Consider the following 22,517-nt stretch of genomic DNA (forward strand, 5'->3'; position numbering starts at 1 on the left):
CGGGTGTCTTCATACAGGAAGCGACCTGACTGATGCTGAGGGATACAAACAGTTTAGCAACAAGTGGATCTGTCCTGGTTTCGATTCGGCCAACTGCACCTTGTCATGAGCTCCGTGTGCCGACATGTGGAGCAATCACAGGGCCATTGATTGGTTCTTTCTCTATTTTAATTGCATGATATTTCTCGTTACAAATTTAGTTTGTGAAAGTAGTTTGTATTGTGTTGTGATGTCAAAGCCCCGCTCCGGTAAAAATATGAGTTTCTCTTCTGCTGCACTCTGTAGATGAATGTAATTACAATATGGCTCTCCTCCCATTGATTATTGAAAATACATTTTAATTTGTGCTCATTGAAAATCCGATTTCAAGAGGCAGCGCTGCATTTGCAGTGCGGATGGATTATATTGGAGTAATAACATCGACAGACATTGATGAAAACACTTATCACGTGATATGTATTTGATGTTGTTTTGTCAAGCAGTGTTTGATAAAAAGTTTATTCTTCGGTCTAAAAAAATAAAGACATCTACAACAACTTTGTTGAGCTCCTCTTAGAAGACTCCTTGATCTCTGCAGGAAATGACATTGTGTTTACAGTCTCCAGTCTCCGCTTCTTCATGGCAGGTCATTTGATACGGCCAGCCTTTTTTTAACTTGACCTGGCAGAAGTAATCCTCACAAATGTGTGCAGGGTGTTGTTTCTCCAGGGAGAAGAATTTCAGCACACAGACAGGACAGAGGTCTTCTGCCAAAAGAAAAGAGGCTGGTAAATTAGGCCGTTTGTCTACAGGTCACTGGGTTCTACTGCCTTCTTGTGTTTCTGTCTCAGAGTCAAATTCGGTCAGGCAGCAGTAGAGCAGCTTCTGGATGTATCTGGTGGCCAAGACTGAGAAAAGGGACAAGATATGAGTTACGGTCTGGACGGTGAAATCCAACGAGATCAGAGATATGATGAGACATTACCGTTTAACTTCTGGATGAACTTTGGCCTCCTCTCCTGAGGCAGATAAATGGCCACATAATAGACAGGCACCCCAGAGAGGGCAATTCCAACACCTATGAGAGAGTTGATTGTGTCTCCGTACAGAGGGACAATGACTAAGAAGAGGCTGCACAGGCAGTAGATGAAGGGGAAGATCAATGTCAGCTGGGAAGAGAGGAGAACACAGGTCACATCAGTACCCATGAAATATACCAGCAAGCCTCTGCATCTACACAAGAGCGCAGCATTTGCAGATTTTCGTGTGTTGAAAAATGTGTGCGCGCTGGCACTTTTAAAGCAAAAACAACTCGTTTAAGAACAGCTCTATTTTCCAGGTTCCCGTTGAGCTTTTTGTTGTTTTATTTCTTCAACTATTTTTTAAAAGTAAGTGATTTAAATGAATGTGTTTTATAATGCTGCTTTTATTTGGTTTAATTAAGGGTTGACAAAAATCATGAAAAAAAAAATACACAAAAAAAGAACATAACTAATTGCTCTGTTGACTTGATGCCTTGTAAATAGACAGCTGTGAGTAACCAGTGGAGGGCAGCAGCATGCCTTGGCTGCGTCTAGCCTGCCGGAAATCAAAACAAGAAGAAGGCTTCAACCTCTTAGTTGATCTGTTCATTTATTCACACATTTAAGAAATGTTTGAAATATTTGATATGCTTGTCACTGCCAAAATTGTTATTTTCCAGGATCATTTCATTACAAAAAATTAACCAATGTGATTTTTTGTTAAATGGACGGACAGCCCTAATTTCAACTTATCTCCACTTTCATTCATTTATTTACTGTCATTGTATTAAACAAGGGGAGCATGGCTCAGTGGTAGAGTGGCCGACGAAACTAGCGAACGAAAGGTTGCCGGTTCTATCCTCTATTCCCATGGTGACCATGTCAAAGTACCCTTGAGCAAGATACTGAGCCCCTAATTGCTCCTGATGGCCCTGCGGCGGACTGGTGACCCGTCCAAGGTGAACCCTGTCTCTCACCAACGTCAGCTGGGACAGGCTCCAGCCCCCCCCTCAATGGATAAGAGGTATAGAAAATGGCTGGATGAATCAAACAGTTTATCTGCTAAACATTACTTTATTAATATCACTATTAACATTGATATGTAGGCATAAACATTTATGGCTTCTTGCATTTTTTTTGTAATTATTACCTTTTTTTCCTCTTTTCACTCAAACAAGTGGGCTGCAGTTTAATGAAGTGGTCCAGCTTTGGCATAAATGGGGTAAATACGAGACATTGGAACCAAAACATCTGTGAAATTTAGTTGCAGTCATACTTTATAGCCATAAATGTGCATCTGTTCTCTTGCTGTTTTGCTTTAAAAATAAGAACAATATCAATAATTTATTTTCCCTTTTATCTTTTGCTTGTAAAACACTTGAAATAACCTGTGCGTATGATCCAGTGCTATATTGCATTTATCTGTGTATCTACTTGGTTTTCTTACATTCCACTCGACCCATCAAACCTGTTTTTTCTTCACAGTTGGCCTGTTAAAATGCCAAAGGCCCGCAGCGAATGATTGTGGTATGTGTGCAAACGTGTGGATGAAGAACTGCTCATGTGACAAAATTACTGGGAGTTAAAACAAGATGTTGTCCCACCAGCCTTCTGTCACTTCTGGGAGGGAATAACAGTCTGCTTTTATCTGCAGGCATTTGTTTGTAAAAAAATATTCAGGTAGAAATATGCACCCTCTATTAGATTGAAGTCAAACTTCTGCTGGCCAATGTCACCGCATACAATTTTGCAAAAATTCTGTCTCATCAAAGCATGAAGAGCAGCACTGTTGTATAAGTGTGCACCTAATTTGTAATGTATGCATTGAAATATACTGAAAAAACTATGAGAGAAGCTGTACCTTTACAGGCCGGTGTCTGTCTGGCTGAGTGATGCGCAGGTAGATGAGGCCAGCCACCGATAGGCCCACGTAGAGCCAGTAGCTGAAGCTGAAGTAGTTAATGAGCTGGAACACGTCCTCCACACACAGAAATATAAGGCCCATCAACCCCTGCATACACACAAGTTGCTTATGAGTCGTATGTAAACGTGAGTGACGTGGATGTGTGTCAGTTCCTGGCGAAGGATGATGCCTCCTTACGTTGAACAGCAGTGCAGGTATCGGTGTGTAGCGCTGCAGGTGGATCAGGCTGAGACTGTCAGGGAGGTGGCCCTCTCTGGCCCCCACGAAAAACAGCCTATGTGATGGGAACATGGTGTGCTCAGGAGAACCTTTCCTGTGGTTTAACATAATCACATGAGCACTGGGTCTGTGTAGTATTTTAATGGTTACCGTGAGGCGGCAATGATGGAAGCATTGAGTCCTCCGTAACAGGACATGGCCACTGACACAGGGATGATCCATTTGAACGGTCCCAGGACTGCATTCCCAAATGTCTGCAGGATCGGATTCACATTACAAACATTTCAGTCTGGGTCAAGGGATAGCTTGAAGTGTAACAAACCCATTAATGCCTCCTCCCACATTTCCCAGACCACTTTATTCTTGCTTTTATCTCAGACAGAAAATTGTGTTGGGTCAACCTGCTGTATATTTAGTAGCACAGTGACTCAGTAAGACTCGCAGCCTCACCACAGCAACGGCGTCACTGGCCAGCAGAGACGGCATGTCTAGGACCACATAGTACGCCACGTTGGTCAGCAGGTAGATGATGGTCACGATGGGCATAGAAATGGCAATCGCCAGTGGTAGATTCCTGCAACAACAGCAAGGTTAGAGGCACAAAGACATTCATGACACATCAAAAGCCTGTATTCAACAGATTCCTGTTGGTCAAAGCGCCCAAAATCTGGATTATGTAATCAAAAATAGGATTCTAGAGCTCATGAAGACATTTCTTCTCATCTGAAATACTTCTTTATGACTCCAGTATGCAGAAAGAACCAGCAATTGATGGCTAATAACAAACAACAGGGAAACTGTCTACAAACGTCAGTCAACTAACTCAGAGTATCCTCTGGTACAATCCACATCGAACTTATTCAGATCTATACTCAGTAATCCACAAACACTTTGATCTGACCAAAGAACAAAAAACTACAACACAACCAGTTTGGTGCTGCAGCAAAGGAACACAATCAAGTCAGTTCAAGTGAATGCAAACAGCTGGCTGAACTCCATACGTGCTGAAGTTTGGTTTTAGCTCAAATCAAAGTGTTTGTAGATTATTGAGCATACGGCTGGATAAATAAAATATGGATTCTGCCAGATGTTGAAGACGAGAGGTTGTAAACTGCCATGATGTTAGCCAGAAGTAGCTACTGGCTTCAAGCTAAATATGCGTGACTGGTTCTGTCTACATGCTAGAATCACAAAGAATTGAAATTGAAAATACAGATACAATGGAGGTTGGGGTTTCTGTCTTCCAAGTGACCCAAAGACCAAGAAAAGATGGAAGGTTTGTAACTTTGACTAAATCATCAAAGATGCAAGAAAAATCTGTCTCCATTTTAAGCTGCAAGTGTCCAACTTTCCACCAACGAAACCTTGTTGTACAGTCTATGTGTTTCTACAACACAACTAGTCCATAACGTCTCTCTTCAGTTCAAAAGTGTTGAGGTTTTAGTCGGTGTTGTTGGTCACATTAACGTCCAGCCCCCAACATGAGCAGTTCTAACCCAGAAAAGTGGTGGTGCTGCATCAGTGTTGGTAGTGCCTTCCTAGTCAAGAGCAAACAGCTGAGGTCCATCCATCCATTGTCTTCCACTTACTCCTGCTAAGTGTCGCGAGGGGGCTGGAGCCTATCCCAGTGACTTTCGGGCGAGAGGCAGGGTTCTCCCTGGACAGGTCACCAGTCCATCTCAGGACCAACACATAGAGACAGACAACCATTCACACTCACAGTCACACCTACAGTCAATTTAGAGTATCAATCAGCCTCGTCCCCTCTTGATGTCTTTGGACTGTGGGAGGAAGCTGGAGTACCAGAGAGAACCCACACAGGAACAGGGAGAACATGGAGACTCACACAGAAAGACCCTGTGATGGAGCCGGGACTCAAACCCAGAACCTTCTTGCTGTGAGGCGACAGTGCTGACCACTGCACCACCATACCACCTAAACAGCTGAGGTAATGGCAGCAAATCAGCCCTCTATCTGCCTTGGAGGTAAGGGGTATCCAATGTCCTGGTGTGAAGTAAGGTAAGGTCAGGTAAGGTATAATTTGAATGTCCCTCAGGGGCAATGTTGTTTACGATTTGTTTTCTATAAATACAACAAAAGTAGCTTTTATTCTGATATTCATACACGCAAGTCTAGTGAAATAATCTTTCCAAAGTTCTGGTGAGACATTAAAAGGAGTAGAAGTGGTTTTTTTTTAAGGAATCGAAATTTAAAACTTTGCACCAAAACAGGTCAAAACTTTCAGCTATAATTTCATCTATTCAAACAGAGCATTAAGGAGACTTGCTTTAGGGTCATCGGTCTGCCTACAATGATGTCACCTGCCTCCAGAGAGCTTGCCAACATGAAACCGTAGTGTGGAATCTTCAAGAACCTTTGATATAACATGACTATATGTACCTTCAATAGCCTGCTCATCCAACCAACTCTGTCCTAAAATTGGGGTGTGAGTTGATTTCTCATCAGTGTACCAGAAGTAAAATCTCCATGTTACCTCTCTGGGTTCTGAATTTCTTCTGTGACGAAGTTGAGTGTGTCCCAGCCGGAGTAGGAGAACAGAGCTGAGTAGAGGGCCAGAGCTATGGCTCCAGGGTCACTAGTGGAGCCCTCAAATGGACTATGAAAGCTCTTTGTTTGTCCTGCGCAGAGACATGTTGACATTTAAAGCTCGTGGTGTTAACTTTTCGATATCATGTCTGGATCTGTTTTGCTGATTCACGAGAACTTACCACTGGAGACTTTCAGGAGTCCGACTACTATGATGAGGATCAGAGCCATGAGTTTGGCATAAGTGAAGATGTCCTGGACCAGAGTCCCCCACTTCACATAGGCACAGTTGATGAAGATGAGCATGCCTGGATGAAGCAGATGAATAGACTGATATGATCTCTCACCAAGTAGCACTTCTGTAAACTACATTCTTCCCTGCACAAAGCCAGGTTGAAACCCAGGTTGGTATTTCGACAGGATGGGGTGTCTAACAATAGTTGACCCCTGCTCCACACAGGCTTGAAATGATCAGATAGGGCCATAACACCACTCCTGCACTTAGTCTTATCCATGTTAGCATTCATACTTACTCTAAATTGTTGGTTCAGAAAGACTGCTTCACAACAAAAGCCATCACTCTCTGTTTTGTCAGTTATTGAACAGAGGCAGCCCAGGCTTTTGTGAGCAGCGTAGTATAGATTTTAAACACTAGATGGCAGCAGAGTGAACCTGTTGACTAAATATTTGGTTCGCGCCTTAATCTCACAAACTCACTCCGACCCAGCAGGGTTCCTTACAGAGGCAGGCTGCAGCAATAAGACGGATGGCGTCATATGGGGGTTGGCAGGTTGGATAGAAAGCCTCCACCAGGTAGTTGGCAAAGGTCAGTGAGATCACAGCCTGACTGGCTGGCTCGATCAGCAGGATGGAAGTCCACAGGCGGATGAAGGCCGGAAAGCCACCAAACGACTCCAGGATGTAGGCGTAACTGGCTCCAGATTTGGTAATGGTGGTGCCCAGCTCTGCGTAGCACAGAGCCCCAAACACAGAGAAAATGCCTCCAAGAGCCCAGATGAGCAAGGACAGGCCGTAAGAAGCGCTGTACATCAGGACCCCCTTTGGTGATATAAAGATTCCAGAGCCAATCATGTTCCCCACGATGAGACAGATCCCGTTGAGAAGGGAGATTTCTCTTTTCATCTGCACTTTCTCCTCTTTCCCACCTTTTGGGGCCTTTAAGTCCTCATCAGATGGAGTTCGGGATCTTGGGCATATCGTCTGTGACATGAGGCCCATCTTCTGTTTTAGATCCCCTGTGCTTGGGCATATCGTGTGTGACATGAGCCCCATTTTCTGTCTTAGATCCCCCATCAGCCCTGCAAAGCTGGTGAGGAGATCAGGGAACAGGAGTTTAAACACAGATGACAGCAATCTTCTGCTTTATAACCACAACTCCTGATTAAATCAGTCTGTGTCATGTTTACAAGGCCATGCATGTTGTTCAAGCTCCTTCCCAGAAGTGCTCGCACACAAGCTTCAATAGGCCACTCTTAGAGAGTTTAGGCATGAACAAGACATATCTAACAGGTGCAGCTACTGATGAGATAGAATAGAAATGTTTAAAGAATATAAGTCAGGTTACCTTAGCGCAGGTGTATCTGAAGTGTTCTCAGGTCAATGTTGCTCTTTTGAGCCAGCGATTGAAACATTGGTGAAATCACATCCGATCAGTGGTAACAAGACAGTCGATGTTGCAACTCCTGCCACCCAGCTTGACTACAACGTCTGTTTTTCCAGCACCACGCAAACCAAACTCTCGTGTTCCCCCCTGAGCTATTTTCAGAACAGCAGACCCCCCTTCCTGCCCCCAGGGAGCCTTCAACAGCGAAGACAGAGGGAGCCAAGCCGCTTCTGGGTCAACATATCATATACAGTCAATAAAATGGACAGTATCATGATGTGTAGGATGAGCAAAAACACTTACAAGAACCAGAATTTAGCAGTAACTTCCAGTTCATAGACTTACACAGATTTTAAATATATTCATAATGCCCAAAAATCACAAATCGCAATTTGCCTTGAGGGGCTTTACAAGCTGTACACAAGGCAGCAACCTCTTTCCTTCCACCCATCCATCCATTTTCTGCCACTTATTCTTGTTCAGGGCCGCGAGGGGGCTGGAGCCTATCCCAGCAGCCTTCAGGTGACACCCTGGACAGGTCACCAGTCCATCGCAGGGCCAACACATAGAGACAGACAACCATTCACACTCACAGTCACACCTACGGTCAATTTAGAGTATCAATCAGCCTCGTCCCCTCTTGATGTCTTTGGACTGTGGGAGGAAGCTGGAGTACCAGAGAGAACCCACACAGGAACAGGGAGAACATGGAGACTCCACACAGAAAGATCCCGTGCCCAAGCCAGGTGCCGCCCAACCTCTTTCCTTAGACTCTCGAGCAGTTTTAGTAACAATGTCCTAAAAAAAAATTTAACAGGAGAATTAAACGCAGTTACCTCAGGGAGTCCCAGTGGCGGGTTCCTTCTCCTAAGATGGACAGACATGCAGTAGATGTCAAGTACAAAACAGATCAGCACAATCACAGAGAACACAAGTTGACGACTGATTCTATCATCCAGGTGTGTATGGTGTTCATAAAGAGGAGTAAATTATTTAGAGTGCAGCCAGGAGTAAAAAGTTCCCCACTTTAATGACAAGTTTTGATACAATATTTGAAAAATACAAGTGTTCCTGTTAAAAACCACAGCTAAACATTAACAACATGGCATATATGACAATTTGTTCATAACATAAATTAAGTGGGTATTGCAAAAGGCAATCACAAAAACAACATGACATCACAGGAAAAAAAAAATATAAAAAGATGAAACTATGTCCTAAAGTAGAAAACATGTTCAGGCTATCAAATCTATTGATTTTGCTCAATATGTGTGTCAAAGGCTTTTGCGTGTTCACTGTAACGTCAAAGAGCAAAAGCAGAATGAGGCACGGTTCTCAAAGACAAGGCAACACAAGATTATGGAAATACGTGAAATTCTTGGCTTCTCCCCCATCGACCCGTCAGACTTAACTTCTGCAGTCACTTCCTCCAAGTCAGCCACTTGTCTGCTGGATCCCATTCTGACAAGCCTACTTAAGGATGCCTTCCCTCTGGTCAACACTTCTATATTGAACCAAATGAATCTTTCCTTGGTCACAGGTTATGTGCCACAGGCCTTTAAGGTGGCTGTCATCAACCCTTTACTTTAAAAACCTTCTCTTGACCCAGATGTGTTAGCCAACTATAGGCCGATATCCAACCTCCCTACATCTCCAAGATCCTTGAGAAGGTTGTCCTGGAGCAGCTACATGAACATCTGCACAGCAACCATCTCTTTGAAGCCTTCCAGTCTGGATTCAGGGAACACCATAGCACTGAACCAGCACTGGTCAAAGTCTCTAATGATCTTCTTACAGCTTCAGCCAGAGGTCTCGTCTCTGTGCTTGTCCTTTTGGACCTCAGTGCTGCATTTGACACCATCGACCACAGCATCCTGCTACAGAGACTAGACCATGATATTGGGATTAAAGGAACTGCCCTAAAATGGTTTAAGTCCTACTTATCTGACAGGTTTCAGTTTGTTCATGTTAATAATGACTATTCAGAATACAGCAGAGTTACATATGGTGTACCACAGGGTTCAGTATTAGGACCGATTCTCTTCACTCTTTACACGCTCCCATTAGGTGACATAATCTAGAAGCACTCGATCAACTTCCACTGTTATGAGGACGACACACAACTCTACTTGTCGATGGAGCCAGACGACACAAGCCAGTTTATTAATCTGCAAGACTGCCTGAAAGACATTAAATCCTGGATGTCTTCTAACTTCTTAATGCTAAATTCAGATCAAACTGAGGTCATCGTGTTTGGACCTAAACACCTCAGTGACACGCTCTCTAACCAGATCACTACTCTAGATGGCATCACCCTGACCCAGAGGACAACTGCAAGGAACCTTGGAGTCATTTTTGACCAGGACCTTTCCTTCAGCTCCCACATAAAGCATGTGACCAGGACCGCCTTCTTCCATCTGCGAAGTATCGCTAAGATTAGGAACATCCTTTCCCAGAGTGATGCTGAGAAACTGGTGCATGCATTTATCACTTCTCGGCTGGACCACTGCAACTCTCTCCTGTCAGGATGTCCTAAATCCTCCCTAAAGAGTCTCCAGCTGGTCCAGAACGCTGCAGCGAGGGTTTTGATGGGAGTTAAGAAGAGAGAACACATCTCTCCCACTTTAGCTTCTCTCCACTGGCTTCCTGTAGGATCTAGAATCGACTTCAAAAATCCTTCTGCTGATTTATCAGGCTCACAATGATAAAGCTCCATCCTATTTGAAAGAACTCATTAGTTGCTACTGTCCTACCAGAGCACTCTGCTCCCAGAATGCAGGTCTGTTAGTGATTCCCAGTATTTCTAAAAACAGACTGGGAGGTAGAGCCTTCAGTTACCGGGTTCCTTTACTGTGGAACCAGCATCTCTCCATGGGTCAGAGAGGCAGACACTTTAACTACGTTTAAGTCCAGGCTTAAGACCTTCCTCTCTCACAGAGCTTTCAGTCAGGACTGGTTCAGGTAGCTCTGAACCATTGATAGCTATGCTGCTACAGGCTTAGACTGCTGGGGGACACATCAGGATACATGGAGCCCTTCCCTCCTCTCCTCTCCTCTCCTCTCCGCACATTTTGGAACTGTCATTACCACTACTTGTTGCACTTTGTAGTTTGGCCTTGGTGTCTCGCAATCTCTCTGTGTTTCCACAGATCCACCAGAGCTCCATCTCTCTGCTCCAACCACTGCCCGCATCACCCCTCCGACCCCCGCTTTTTTCCCCCCTACTATTAAACCGGCCTGCGCTCCCCTCCCATGAACCAGTCTACCATCCAGTCCCCCATCAAGCTGGCTTGCTCTCCCTGCCTCCCCTCCCATGAACCAGTCTACCATCCAGTCCCCCATCAAGCTGGCTTGCTCTCCCTGCCTCCCCCTCCATGAACCAGTCTGCCATCCAGTCCCCCATCAAGCTGGCTTGCTCTCCCTGCCTCCCCTTCCATGAACCAGTCTACCATCCAGTCCCCCATCAAGCTGGCTTGCTCTCCCTGCCTCCCCTCCCATGAACCAGTCTGCCATCCAGTCCCCCATCAAGCTGGCTTGCTCTCCCTGCCTCCCCTTCCAGAAGCTTCCTTCTTCAACTGTTATTAACATCTCCATGTTTTCCACATTTTGTATCATAAACTGTTTTCTTGTCTGTAACAACATCTCCTGCACGTCTGTCCGTCCTGGGTGAGGGATCCCTCCTCTGTTGCTCACCCTGAGGTTTCTCAGATTTTTCCCTGTTAAAAGGGTTTTCTATGGAGTTTCTCCTCAGTCGATGTGAGGGTCTGAGGGCAGAGGATGTTGTTATGATGCCATGTGAAGCCCTTTGAGACAAACTGTTGGTGAAAACGGGCTCTACAAATAAAATTGCCTTGCCTTGCCACTACAGGACATAATTATGTTCGTTACAACAAATTTTACTAAGAACGACCTGCCTCAAATTATTTAGGGGATGAAATGCATTTACAGATGAAAGGTTAGGGAAACAAGTTCTACCGTGGAGATTCTACAGTATCAATGGTGCAGACAAAAAAGCGCTGCAGCTACGATACTGTAATTTAAGCACCTGCTTTGAGGAAGTGAAGGCAACGATGACATTGGCAAGGCTGTTCATATACGCATTCAAACACGTGCACAATAGAAGTGAAACAATCAGTCGAATCAATAAATGAAGATAAAAGAAAAACAATTATATAAGAACAAAAAGCCTCTCAAATTAAAAAAAAACAAACCGGTGGGTTTCTTACGGGATCATCAAATACGACTCAGATAAATCACATAAGTTAAAAACACCTTGGTCTGGGGAATTATAAACTGCTGTTATGAACCATTTGAAACATTTTGTGAGCTAACCACTAATCAGCTGATTGAGAAAAGAAAGCAACACTTGTACACAAACACACACACACGGCAGAAGGAAGACCTTAAGTATCAACTGTGTCATGGAAGAAATCACTTACATCTTAGCTGCAATACATTTTGGCACAAAGTGTATATCCATATACTTTATGTCGGTACGACTAAAACAATAGTGAAATGATGCTACAGTGTGTCTTGCACAAGCCTTTCTGGATGAAACTGATGATGAGGAGCTGAAGGGCCTATAAACTGTCAGTCTGAGCACAAGAGACAGTGCATCTATATAACAAATGTTCACGAGAGACTGTGCCGTCAGTGATTCAACTGCAATATTCTGCATGTCAAGAAGTTAAAGCTTTGCTACAAACAAGCTGGGTGTGCACGGGAAAGCTCCTGTGGTCAGGATATATGGAAGAGCCACAACTCAGTTAGTTTCAAGGTGAGATGTCCTTCTCAAGAGCAACGCTGCTGTTGCATTATGTTGTTTCGCTAAGCAGTAGCGCCCTCTGCTGCAGCACGCTGGTGCATTCAAATCTGTTCATTTGAAAATTAGCGAAACATTATATTATCATTTGAAGCTTTGTATCTACTGTGGTATCCTTCATGCTTACAGGTCTGTACCACTACCACTGATTTGAACCCACAGCAGTTGTGTGCACTATTAAATGAAGCCACTAACAGCGGGAGGTCAGGGTCTATTTCTTCTCATCTTCCCTCTTCAACATCCTCTGGCGTTTTGTGCTGAGAACTCAGTGTTAGCTTCTAGTACCAGGAAGCAGCACTACAAGATAGCGGGAGTTTTATGCTTGGTCAGCTCAGACAGTGTTCAGAGACCAGAGGAGAAGCGATAGCAGCGTCATTCCCCTTATTTACAAGTAGACGTACCAATGGAAACATTAGGGCAGATAAATTTGACATCTCTACAAACTCATCCCTCTCATTTTTGTGTTAACACGTTTTGCCTCGTTGTCGCATCAGTGGCTCTTTTAGCTCGAGAGGAAAGACTTATTCGAAACTTAAAACTTATTCTAACGTGGAGAGAGTTGCACAACCCTGTTCATCTTGCACTTCTCTGTGCATTCTCACTTACCTTATACCAATAGTAGGTAATGTGCTTCATACCATTCGCAGCTGTGCCCCCCCCCCCCCCCCCCACACACACACACTTAAGGGGGTAGCTATACTGACAGTAATGTCCTAGACGTTGCTTGTGTTGATGAGCCTTCAGAGAATGCTCACAACTCTAGGTGAGTCAGTGACAAATGAATGACTGTATTGGGAGCGTTTCCCTGCTAATTACCCTCAGGAGACAAAAAGGAAAGTGAATATACGATGTCTTAAATCCAATCTTTTTGCTCTAAATTTTCAAGCATCTAGACAGGGTTCCTGTAACTCCCTCAGCTGAGAGTGTTGAGTATGTTAGCATTCTACAAAACAAGGCCACACACATAAAGGACTACTGCTTCACCTGTAGTGACATGTCTGCCTCATTCCATCCAGAGGACTGTGAAATCACTGACTCCTGACTGTCTGAAGTCTTTTGCCTCTAGTGATTCGTACTAAAATGTGGACAATTTTCCAACCTTTGACAATAGGAACTCTCATTGCTCAACTGGCTGTTCCAGCCTCTTTGCGGAGGAAAGGGCTGACAGCAATCATGATGACATCAGAACCAGCAAACAGTAACTGTAGTGTAAAACTGGCACAGTCTATTATCTGGACCACATCCATCAGTTAGGATGGCTGCTACATGTTCCTGGAGATGTTGTAGGACATGGTCAGCTGTGGCGGTACTGACGACGAGCTGATCTCAGCAGGGTACGGCTGCAGGCCCATTTGCTTGTTGTCATGCAGCTTGCGGACAACAATGCGACAGAAGTCCTCGCTGTGTCTGTGACAGTTGTCCAGGAGCTGGCGGACCTTAGCAGTGCGAGTGGGCTGGTTGACTACCAGTTCGTAATCTTCACGCATCAGCATAGAGCGGGCCAGCAGGGCGTCCAAGCTCTGGTTTAGGCAGGCCTCTGTCATCTGGGAGACTATGTCCTCACGCCGTGTTGCGATCCACTGGGCAACGGGGCCTTTAAAGGAAGGCGAATGGTGCAGTGGAGGGGAATGATGCGCTGTGAGGAAGCAGAGGGACGAGTCAAGAGTGGTAAAAATTACCAAAAGTTGAACAGACAGTGATCCATGTTATCAGCTTGTACCTTGTTGCTGAGGCTGTGTGTTGAGAATGAGGGTTGTCAGATCTGCTGGGCAGTCTGTTACAAGCAGGCCTGGAGTGACTGGTATGTTCAAGTCATTTAGAGGTCTGGCACTCTGGTAGCCATTCAGGTTGTTGATGGCGCAGAGATCTTTGAGAGACTCAGGAGGCTCCAATGTCGGAGCTATGAATGATGGTGGAAGCCCCTCTACAACTGAGAGAGTAGAAGATGTGTGATGCTTAGTGTGTCCACAGACTGGAACAGAAACACCTTTATTTTATCACTGATCTCGACTTTAATCTTGTCAATCTGAGAACACGCTCTTAGTAATGCTTTACTAGCTGCTAGCTATGGGCCAGCACTTATGCCCAATTTTGCACCTTTAACTACATGAGACAAACATATTAGCAGGAACATTTATAAATCAGAGTTGTGGTGACATCCAACAGTGTTACCTGAAACTTTGGAAGGGGCTGCGTTACTGCTGGTGAGGACTACTGGCAGTGACATTTCTGTTTCCTGAGAGGAACAAGAACCCGAGCCTGATGTGGGGCTCTCCTGTTGCAATACAGTGAGGATTCAATTACTTTTACAAGCACACAGTTTAACTACTATTTAGTTGAGACGCAACTGTTGAATAAGGGTAGGCACTGACCACCCAGGGGCCAGGTCTGTCCTTCAGCATATTCAAAGATGCCTCCTCGCTCCTCTTCTCTCTCACAAGCTGGGCTGAACAGCAGCCTGATGGTGGAATCAGCTGTGGAGGGGGGAAGAAGAAGATTGAATAAGATACTGACAGGGAGGATCAGTCAAGAACAAGCAAATGATCAACGTGAATGTGACAGAATCTCAGCTCTGGCCTTTATTTTACTTAGGTGTAAAGCCACATCAGCTTTGGTTGCTATTTCTCTGCAAACAAACAAAGCTAAATGATTCAAATTCACCTGTGACAGAAATTCTACAACTTTTGTGGTGGCAACACAACCACAAACAAAAAAGGCTTGAATGCAGTCTTTCGATTTTGAAAAGGAGAAAAGACAACAGCTTGTCCAATACAAGTGCTTTAATGTATGCGAAGCACGTTAGTGTTTATCTTGTTATGTATCACAGCTCTACTCAGTTAAGGCAACAATGGTTGCATTTGTCTTCAGAGCTCTGGATCTCAACCAAAGGTTTGCTCCCCTCGGTCAAGGTTTGAGAGTGACACATCTACTTCATCTACGATCACATAAAAACAAATGAATTACAAGATAACTTCATCACACACTTGTGCAGGTAGCATACTTGTGAAATGAAGACATCCCTTTATCACAGAACTAGTTTTTCCTCTTTCTCAATGGCTCGCCTCCGTCAAGCATACGTGTACTCCTCACACCCATAAAAGCAGAAGGATATGTAAAGAGGAAGTGAAGTGAAATACTTAGACCCATTCAATTTTAGTCACAGTTCATCTCAACCCTTCAAAAGTTATACAGAAGTTCCAAATTTCAATGTGAGGACACTAAATCTTAAAAAAAAAAAAAAAAAAAAAAGTTTCTGTGTTCCCGTGAACATGTTATTTAGTGTAAACAGACCGATGACTGGAGCTTCCACTGACCATCCACTGTCTTCATTACCTCAAAAACATCAAGTCTTAAAAATATGCCTTGTCATAAAATACCAGTTTCAATACCAGAGAAGTAAACCTCCAAGTGATGATATATTTGTGTTGGAAAACCGCTTGGAGCAGGAAACAGTCAACGAGCTGAAACATACAGATTCAAATGAACTGTTTTGAGTGTGAAGAAGGTGAACACATTAGTAGCGGAATGCGTCATGTCTATCTAATTTTGTCGAAATGTACAGTGTCCTGGAGTGGCCAAATTTCTGATGATGTTTCTTTTTTCTCTGGTAGACATAGAGGGAAAAAAAATATACATTTTGAGGCCAAGTACGGAAGCTCATTGCATTCACTGGATAAAAAATAATTGGACACCTTATCTCGTAATTACGAGATAAAATAAAGTGCAGCCTGAAAGAAATCAGCGCATTCTCGTGAGTCTACCCCGCGCGCTTTGGTATTCACGTCGGCGTTTACGTAGGTCTTTCATCGTAGCTCCTTTGACGCATAGAGATGTCTTTACATGAGCAGTAGAACACCTGCTGATCCACCAGTGTCAGCACCATCTTCTCTGTTGGAACAAGTTCACGCATGTGAAGAGAGGCTTCCTACAACAGCCCAAGATGAATCACACTGTTTAACTGATTTTTATCATTTGAGTAAATATCAAATAAATTTGACATGTATTTGAACACTTACTCTATGTGCATGTGAGAGAGAGAGAGAGAGAGAGAGAGAGAGAGAGAGAGAGAGAGAGAGAGACCTTTCCCACGTGGTGAATCGTGATCGCATCGATCCAACAATCCTAGCGACTTGAGATGCCTGCGCAGTGTTGACATACTAATATTAATACTGTCCTCATTTTTAAGAAACATCAGTATTTCCCAGTGTCTCAAACCAAGAAGGTAGTAACGGCAAATTAACTGCGAAAGCGCCATCGTTGCCACTCGTGGGGCGACATTCCCCGCCTCACTGCTCTCGGGCTCGCGTTATGTTGCGACTCAACGCCCGACAAAAGACCTACGTAAATGGAGACGTGAATACCAAAGCACGTGGGGTAGGCTCGCGTGAACACGCCGATTTCTTTCAGACCGCATTTTATTTTATCTCATAATTATGAGATCTTTTCTCCTTATTACGAGATAAGGTGTCTGAATTTATAAATTAACAAATTATATCCTGTGGATACAAATTTATTAAACTGAGGGAAAGGACTCAAATTTCATAGTTTCAAAATAACTTCAATGAGGAGACAAATTTAGATATCGTGCCCTCAATTTTTTTTCTCTCTTATGTTTCCAAAAAGAGGCTTGATGGGCACTCTGGGGCCAGGAAGAAATGGTTTTTAATTTGGCATGTAAAAAAAAAAAAAAAAAAAATTCTTACAGGAACCTGCATCGAAGTTAAATACCCAGTAAAGGTACCCAGCCCTGATGCAAGCCGGTATTTAATATTCTTGAGTTCTGTAATGTGCATAAATGATTTGAAAGGGGATTTCTAATTAATTAGTTAATTTTAGATATAAAACCTCCACTTGTCTTGTGTTCTAGTTATTACGAGAGAAGTATTTTCCTGCTCCACTCAATCCTGACTGACCTTTGATCTCTTTATCTCCAAGACGGCCTCAAGGAAGTCGATTTCATTAAACTTCCTCACCATGGGCTCCAGCTCAATTAAACACTCTGAAATGGCAGTAAAAACACCACATCATCGCTGTTAACTCACACTTCTCACTCAAATACATTTTGCATTCATTGTTTTGATCAGAAAGACATGAACCCTGGAGGGAATGTAATCAAATGGGCCGCAGCGGGTCGAAGGCTGGTTTCCCGACTGGTAGAGAACAGCTGTATCAATGACATCAGCAGCTGATTCTTCTTTGCTGTGTCCATAAAGGGACAGGAAGTGGAGAGTCAGTACATCATATCAGTACATCAGGAGGATGTGTGTTCTTACTGAGGAAAGAGGGACGTTCATCTGGGTTACTGGTCCAACCACAGGTCATTAAGTTAATGAGGGTCTCTCTACTGGGGATCTCAGCAGACAGGCTGTCCAGGCTCGTGTCAGGGCGCAACCCACGCAGCACACTGAACATGATCTGCATGGGGTTCGTCACCTCTGATACACAAAAACACACAGTGATGGTAACAGTCAGGCTACACTTCTGAAGGGGCATGTGAACAAATGACAGGAGTGCAATGCAATGAAAATATAAAAAAGGCTTACCTTCGTATGGAATCTGCCTGGAAAGCACTTCCCACATAATGATGGCATAGCTAAAAGATAAACGGAGAGCTGGGTCACCTCAGTGGGACGTCATTGTTTCCTTCTGGTTTTCCCCCTTCAGAGAGACCCTGACTCTCTAAACCTGACTAGCATTTTTTAAAGGAAGTGACACCTCATTTGACATCAGTCCCCGTCAAGCCACACACAATCTCTCAATTTTTTTTGCTGTTTTGACTCAAAAACGTCCTCTTGAATTTGAAAATCCGGAGCCCATTCAAATCCTACATGCTTTGGACATGAACCATATTATCCAAACCTGATTAATAGTGTGAAAGTAGCACCAAATGTGAAAGGTGCTGGCCGCACGTTACCTGTACATATCGTGTTTGACGTCAGCCCGGCGACTCCTGGAGGGCTCATATTCCTCAGGGGGCATGTAGATCACTGTGCCCCCCATTTCCGTAGGCTTGGACCCTGAGCCTTTACTAACGGACAGCTGACGCCACTTTGAAAGACCAAAGTCAGCTATCTAGACAGATGGTTAGACTGTTAGCAACACAGAACACAGTAAAATGCAGAATCCTTATTCAAGATTTCAAGACATTTGTTTACAGTTGTGCTTTCTATTGCCCACTTTCTTTTTAACCTCACTAAAATCAATGATGGCTTAGAGAACACTTGCTATTTTAGTTTATTATATTAAAAAAAAAACAACAACTATGGTGGCACACTCTTCTTGAGACAGTGATTTTCCATCAAAGTAAAAGTGAGATCTTAAATGATTCACTGAAATAAATACTAAAACAATGTTAAATGTTCAGTGTTAAAAGTTTTGCAGTGAATAAAACAAACCCAATACAGGAGAAGATCTAAGTCAGGGTCGGGACTAAATTTGGCTCCCAAGATGACAAATAATACTGTAATAGTAGCAACAGACTTATTAAAAAACACAAAACAAAACGAACATACAAAAGACAAGAAATAATAAATAAAAAAAACTGTAAATCACTGTTTATGCTATTTTTTTGTGAGGTAAACATGCTCTGTAAGTAAGTATGATCCCTAATTATTAATTGTTCTGTCATTCTGAATTTCTTCATGGTCACACAGCAGAGTGACACGTTGCTTAGGACATTTGTTTGCTGTGAGTGGAGTAAAAAAAATTGTGAAGGTGCAGTAGAGAGTGGTATACAGACAAATGGCCTTAAAACAACACTGTACTGTATGTATTTGGTTAAGTTCAGTTTGAGTTTTGGCCCGAAAAAGAAAAGGTTGAGCCCCCCTGATCTCAGTCATAAGACAGAGGGATCAAGCTGTTAGAGGTTTATGAAAACATGGTGTGCTGAACACGAGCCGCTACGCTCCGTCATCAGGTCTCTCTCTCACTCGCATACCTTAACATGAAATTCACTGTCCAAAAGAATATTCTGTGTCTTAAGGTCATGATGTAAAAGGGGCGGGTTCATGTTGTGAAGGAAGTTGACCCCCAGGGCGATTTCATACAGGATCCTGAGTCGCAGGGGCCAGGCGAGCACCGGGTAGACATCCTTCTGTAGGCAGAGACGACACACCAGCACAGGATAAATGATGGTGAAAGGAGGGGAAGTGGTCGACTGTGAGGACTTGATTAAACATGACAAACCTTTTCATATTTCTGAGCCTGATTTCTAGTGGTCACTAGTGTTCATGAGTGCTCCTTAAAATTTGGAGATATTGTGATTAACATCCAGATGCCCTTCACAAGCTAGAAATCTATTCCAGCATCAACGAGCTGACCCTCAAACATATCATCCATCCATCCATCCATTTTCTTCCACTTATCCTGTTAAGGGCCGCAAACATATCAATTCTTAGGTAATTACAAATAGAATTTTAAGTTTAGAGTTTTTTTTATGCGGCACATCTCCACTGTAATGCCAACAGGTAAAATACTTCTTATCGATTTGGAATATATTTTCTGATCTGATTTAAACAAGAAAGAAAAATAATTTAAAATCATGGAAAATGTAAATTAGCAAGGAATTCTCCCCATATATTAGCAGGAAATGTATGAAAAATGTAGCAGGAAATAAAAATGGCCCCAAAACGTATTTCTAACTTTCAGCTTGATCTGATGAGGCCTCACTGATGTGGCTGTTCAAGTATATCCTTTTCAAAGCCGCACCTAGAGCCTTGAATCAAATCAGACCTATAAATGAAGGGAAAAATGCACAATTCCTCCGAAATTGTTGCTTAGGTAGAAATATTCAATTATGAAGTGATGATTGACACAAAACAGAAGACAGCATGACAGTGACTGAGAGATGAAGCCACTTCAACCATTCCAGTGCAAAAAAAAAAAAAAGAAAAATCTGATATGATACTTCCTTGCGTGATTTCAAACACAAAAAAATTAAATCCACATTAGATCACCTTTTCTTCCAGTTAGCTGATAGAACAACAAACTCAGAAGTTTTTTTAGTACTCAAAGCTGTCGTCCTAGCTCTTTTTATACATACTGAGTCACATAGATACCTCGTGGAGCAACAGGTCCAGGGAGCCGTTGCTCATATACTCCGTGACGATGCAGAAGAACTCGGGCTCGTTGCAGATGCCAAAGATCTGGATGATGTAGTTGAACCTGGCTTTGTGGAGGACTTCTGCCTCCTTTAGCAGGCAATTCCTCTCCCTGAAACACAGCCATGGATGCAGGCTTTACCCTCTGACACACTCAGAAAACACTGGAGAAATGTAAGACCGACGTGAGCAGACTTGAGGGAAGCACAGCAGAGAAATAAACCTCGGGTGTAATTTGATCTATTCCATCACTGATATCACAATGTGGCAAATGTATGTAAAAACACAAACAATAAACGGGTTCAGAGAAGCACCTGTGTTCCACTGCTATTTGTGGTGATGACACAAATTGCTTAAACTATTTTATTATTTTTATCTAAGTATCTATCTCATTGAAATTCAATAGAAAATAGAGTTATAGTTCACCTTTAACGAGGACAGTGATGGGAATGGGTATAAATATCTGTACGTGAGTGTGAAACAAACATGGTTTCTCGTCAGTGGACCTGACATTTAGCTCACACCCGGTCACATTACACCAACAAATTCAAGTGGTCTGGGCTAAAAAAAAAAAGAAGTCTGTATTATGATCATGTTTAAGGGGGAAAAAAAAGCAAGCTAACAAAGGATTCGATTTCAGTGTGTATCATCATAGTCTGCTAAGCTGTGGGGGACCCGTTGAGGAAGGCATGTCAAAGTAAATAAAAGGGAAAGAGGGCTTTGTTATTAACAAGAAAGTGGAGTATTGTTCATGACAAGGGGTTGACAGATATTATCTGTCAGAGCCAATAGCAACTATCAGAAAGTCAAGGGCTCTAAAAACTCAAAATTGCCACCAATATTAGGTTGCAGGAAACAGCAACATTTCCATGTCGAAATTATAAACAGCACAAACCCCAACACAAGGCTGCCTTTAAATTAACACGTTTCATGTCAAGTTTCTTTATGAACAAAACATTTTATGAAGTACATAAAGTGTAAGCTTTGAAAACACATAAAAGGGCATGGAAATGAAATAACTAAAATCGCTGAATGTAAAGAAAACCTCTCTCTTTTTTTATTCAGATAGACAACTAAGTAATAAAAACAACAAGAAGAAAACAGAATGGCTGGCCGATGAAAATGTACCAAAACCAAAAACGTGAAAAATGACGAAATCGAAGACATGAATCACCGGATCCCCTCTGTAGTCTTGACTATTTACGCGTAGCTTTAGTCTGAGATTGTGACTGATTAATAAAAAAAAAAGCCTTTCTCTCAATGCAACTCATTATAAATAATCCAGTCAGTTTGAGGGACATTTTAACAGTAAAAGCAGACAGCTAACAGTCTCGCACTTCAGCAATGAAAATCGTCGAACAACGTTTGTATGGTAGAAAGAAAAATGAAAAAGAAACGAGAGCATGAACACACGGTACCTTTCGCCGAAAGGAGAGTCCAGCTTGAGACACTTGATGGCCACTGTGGTCCTCCAGTCGGAATGCTGCGCCTTGAACACGGTCCCGAAGCCCCCCCTGCTCAGGTAGTACAGGTCGGTCAGCTTTTGGTAGGGAATCACCGGTAAGGTGCTGATAAGACTGCCTATGTTCACACAGCCCATGGCCGCCTGCGGCTCCATATCAGTTTGTATGAATGTTCCAGGAAGTCTGCGAGTTTCTAGGGGTCAGCCACCGAAAGCAGAACTACCCTTCTGACAAACGCGGCGAAGAGCTTTTCTTATCGCACGCATGTCATGTCGCAGGGTCCTAGCAAGCTAAGCTAACATTAACGGAGAGGAGAAGGAGGACAGCTGAGCGAGAGCTGTCTGCTGAATAACGACGACTATAATTAAATGTATGCACTTTCACTTGCCCGGTTAGTCACGCAGCATGAGGAGCCAGAGCATCCATATCCACCTGCCAGAGGAAAACAGGACTGCCAAGCTCCGCTGTCATTTAAGGCAGGTGGGTTTGTTGTTAATGACGACACACTTCCGGGTTATCCAAAGGTGCCTTCAGGGCCAACAGGTTTCTAGAGTGTCAAACTCTTGACCTATATTTCATTGACCGTCTGATAAGCCTGAATACATCTGTCCCTGTACACGGTTTACAGATACAGGGATTCGACAAATCGATGGAAACTAAAATGTTGCATCGCATTCGGGAGCAGAGTTCAATTCCTCATTTTTTTTGGTTTCACTTTCATCGGAAAGGGGCCTTCAGGCTCTACCGACAAGCTCTTAAAAGCGGGAATTTCCCAAACGTGGGGATTTCCACCAAACACTATTGATATCTGATGTAAC

The 22,517-nt window shown here is 43.2% G+C and overlaps 3 protein-coding genes across 6 annotated transcripts in view; 1 reads left to right on the plus strand and 2 right to left on the minus strand.

Annotated features, from left to right (window-relative positions):
- LOC147261267 (uncharacterized) overlaps positions 1-536 on the plus strand; it is an 8,160-nt gene extending 7,624 nt beyond the window's left edge. For all 4 annotated transcript variants that reach the window (XM_086203217.1, XM_086203216.1, XM_086203220.1 and 1 more), the window contains one exon: positions 18-536. In XM_086203217.1, the coding sequence (XP_086059343.1) occupies positions 18-109 (92 nt within the window). In that variant the 3' untranslated portion in view covers positions 110-536. The remainder of the gene's footprint in view (positions 1-17) is intronic.
- Positions 414-7,391, minus strand: LOC147261268 (Y+L amino acid transporter 2). The gene is made up of 10 exons (XM_086203215.1): positions 7,277-7,391; positions 6,432-7,018; positions 5,874-5,999; positions 5,639-5,783; positions 3,595-3,718; positions 3,295-3,398; positions 3,103-3,199; positions 2,863-3,012; positions 965-1,148; positions 414-887 (listed from the first exon to the last, which is right to left on the minus strand). The coding sequence occupies exons 2-10, from the start codon at positions 7,003-7,005 to the stop codon at positions 793-795; spliced, it is 1,599 nt and encodes a 532-aa protein (XP_086059341.1). The 5' UTR covers positions 7,006-7,018; positions 7,277-7,391; the 3' UTR covers positions 414-792.
- A 3,423-nt stretch (positions 7,392-10,814) lies between these two features.
- Positions 10,815-22,193, minus strand: ripk2 (receptor-interacting serine-threonine kinase 2). The gene is made up of 11 exons (XM_086203221.1): positions 21,655-22,193; positions 20,195-20,348; positions 19,075-19,230; positions 18,052-18,209; positions 17,681-17,730; positions 17,411-17,572; positions 17,051-17,136; positions 14,510-14,611; positions 14,310-14,412; positions 13,858-14,067; positions 10,815-13,773 (listed from the first exon to the last, which is right to left on the minus strand). The coding sequence occupies exons 1-11, from the start codon at positions 21,852-21,854 to the stop codon at positions 13,400-13,402; spliced, it is 1,755 nt and encodes a 584-aa protein (XP_086059347.1). The 5' UTR covers positions 21,855-22,193; the 3' UTR covers positions 10,815-13,399.
- Between the last annotated feature and the right edge of the window lie 324 nt (positions 22,194-22,517).

This window comes from Aulostomus chinensis, chromosome 5 (assembly GCF_037954235.1).
Source record: "Aulostomus chinensis isolate RoL2024-O1b breed Wild chromosome 5, RoL_Achi_v1.0, whole genome shotgun sequence".
NCBI lineage: Eukaryota > Metazoa > Chordata > Actinopteri > Syngnathiformes > Aulostomidae > Aulostomus > Aulostomus chinensis.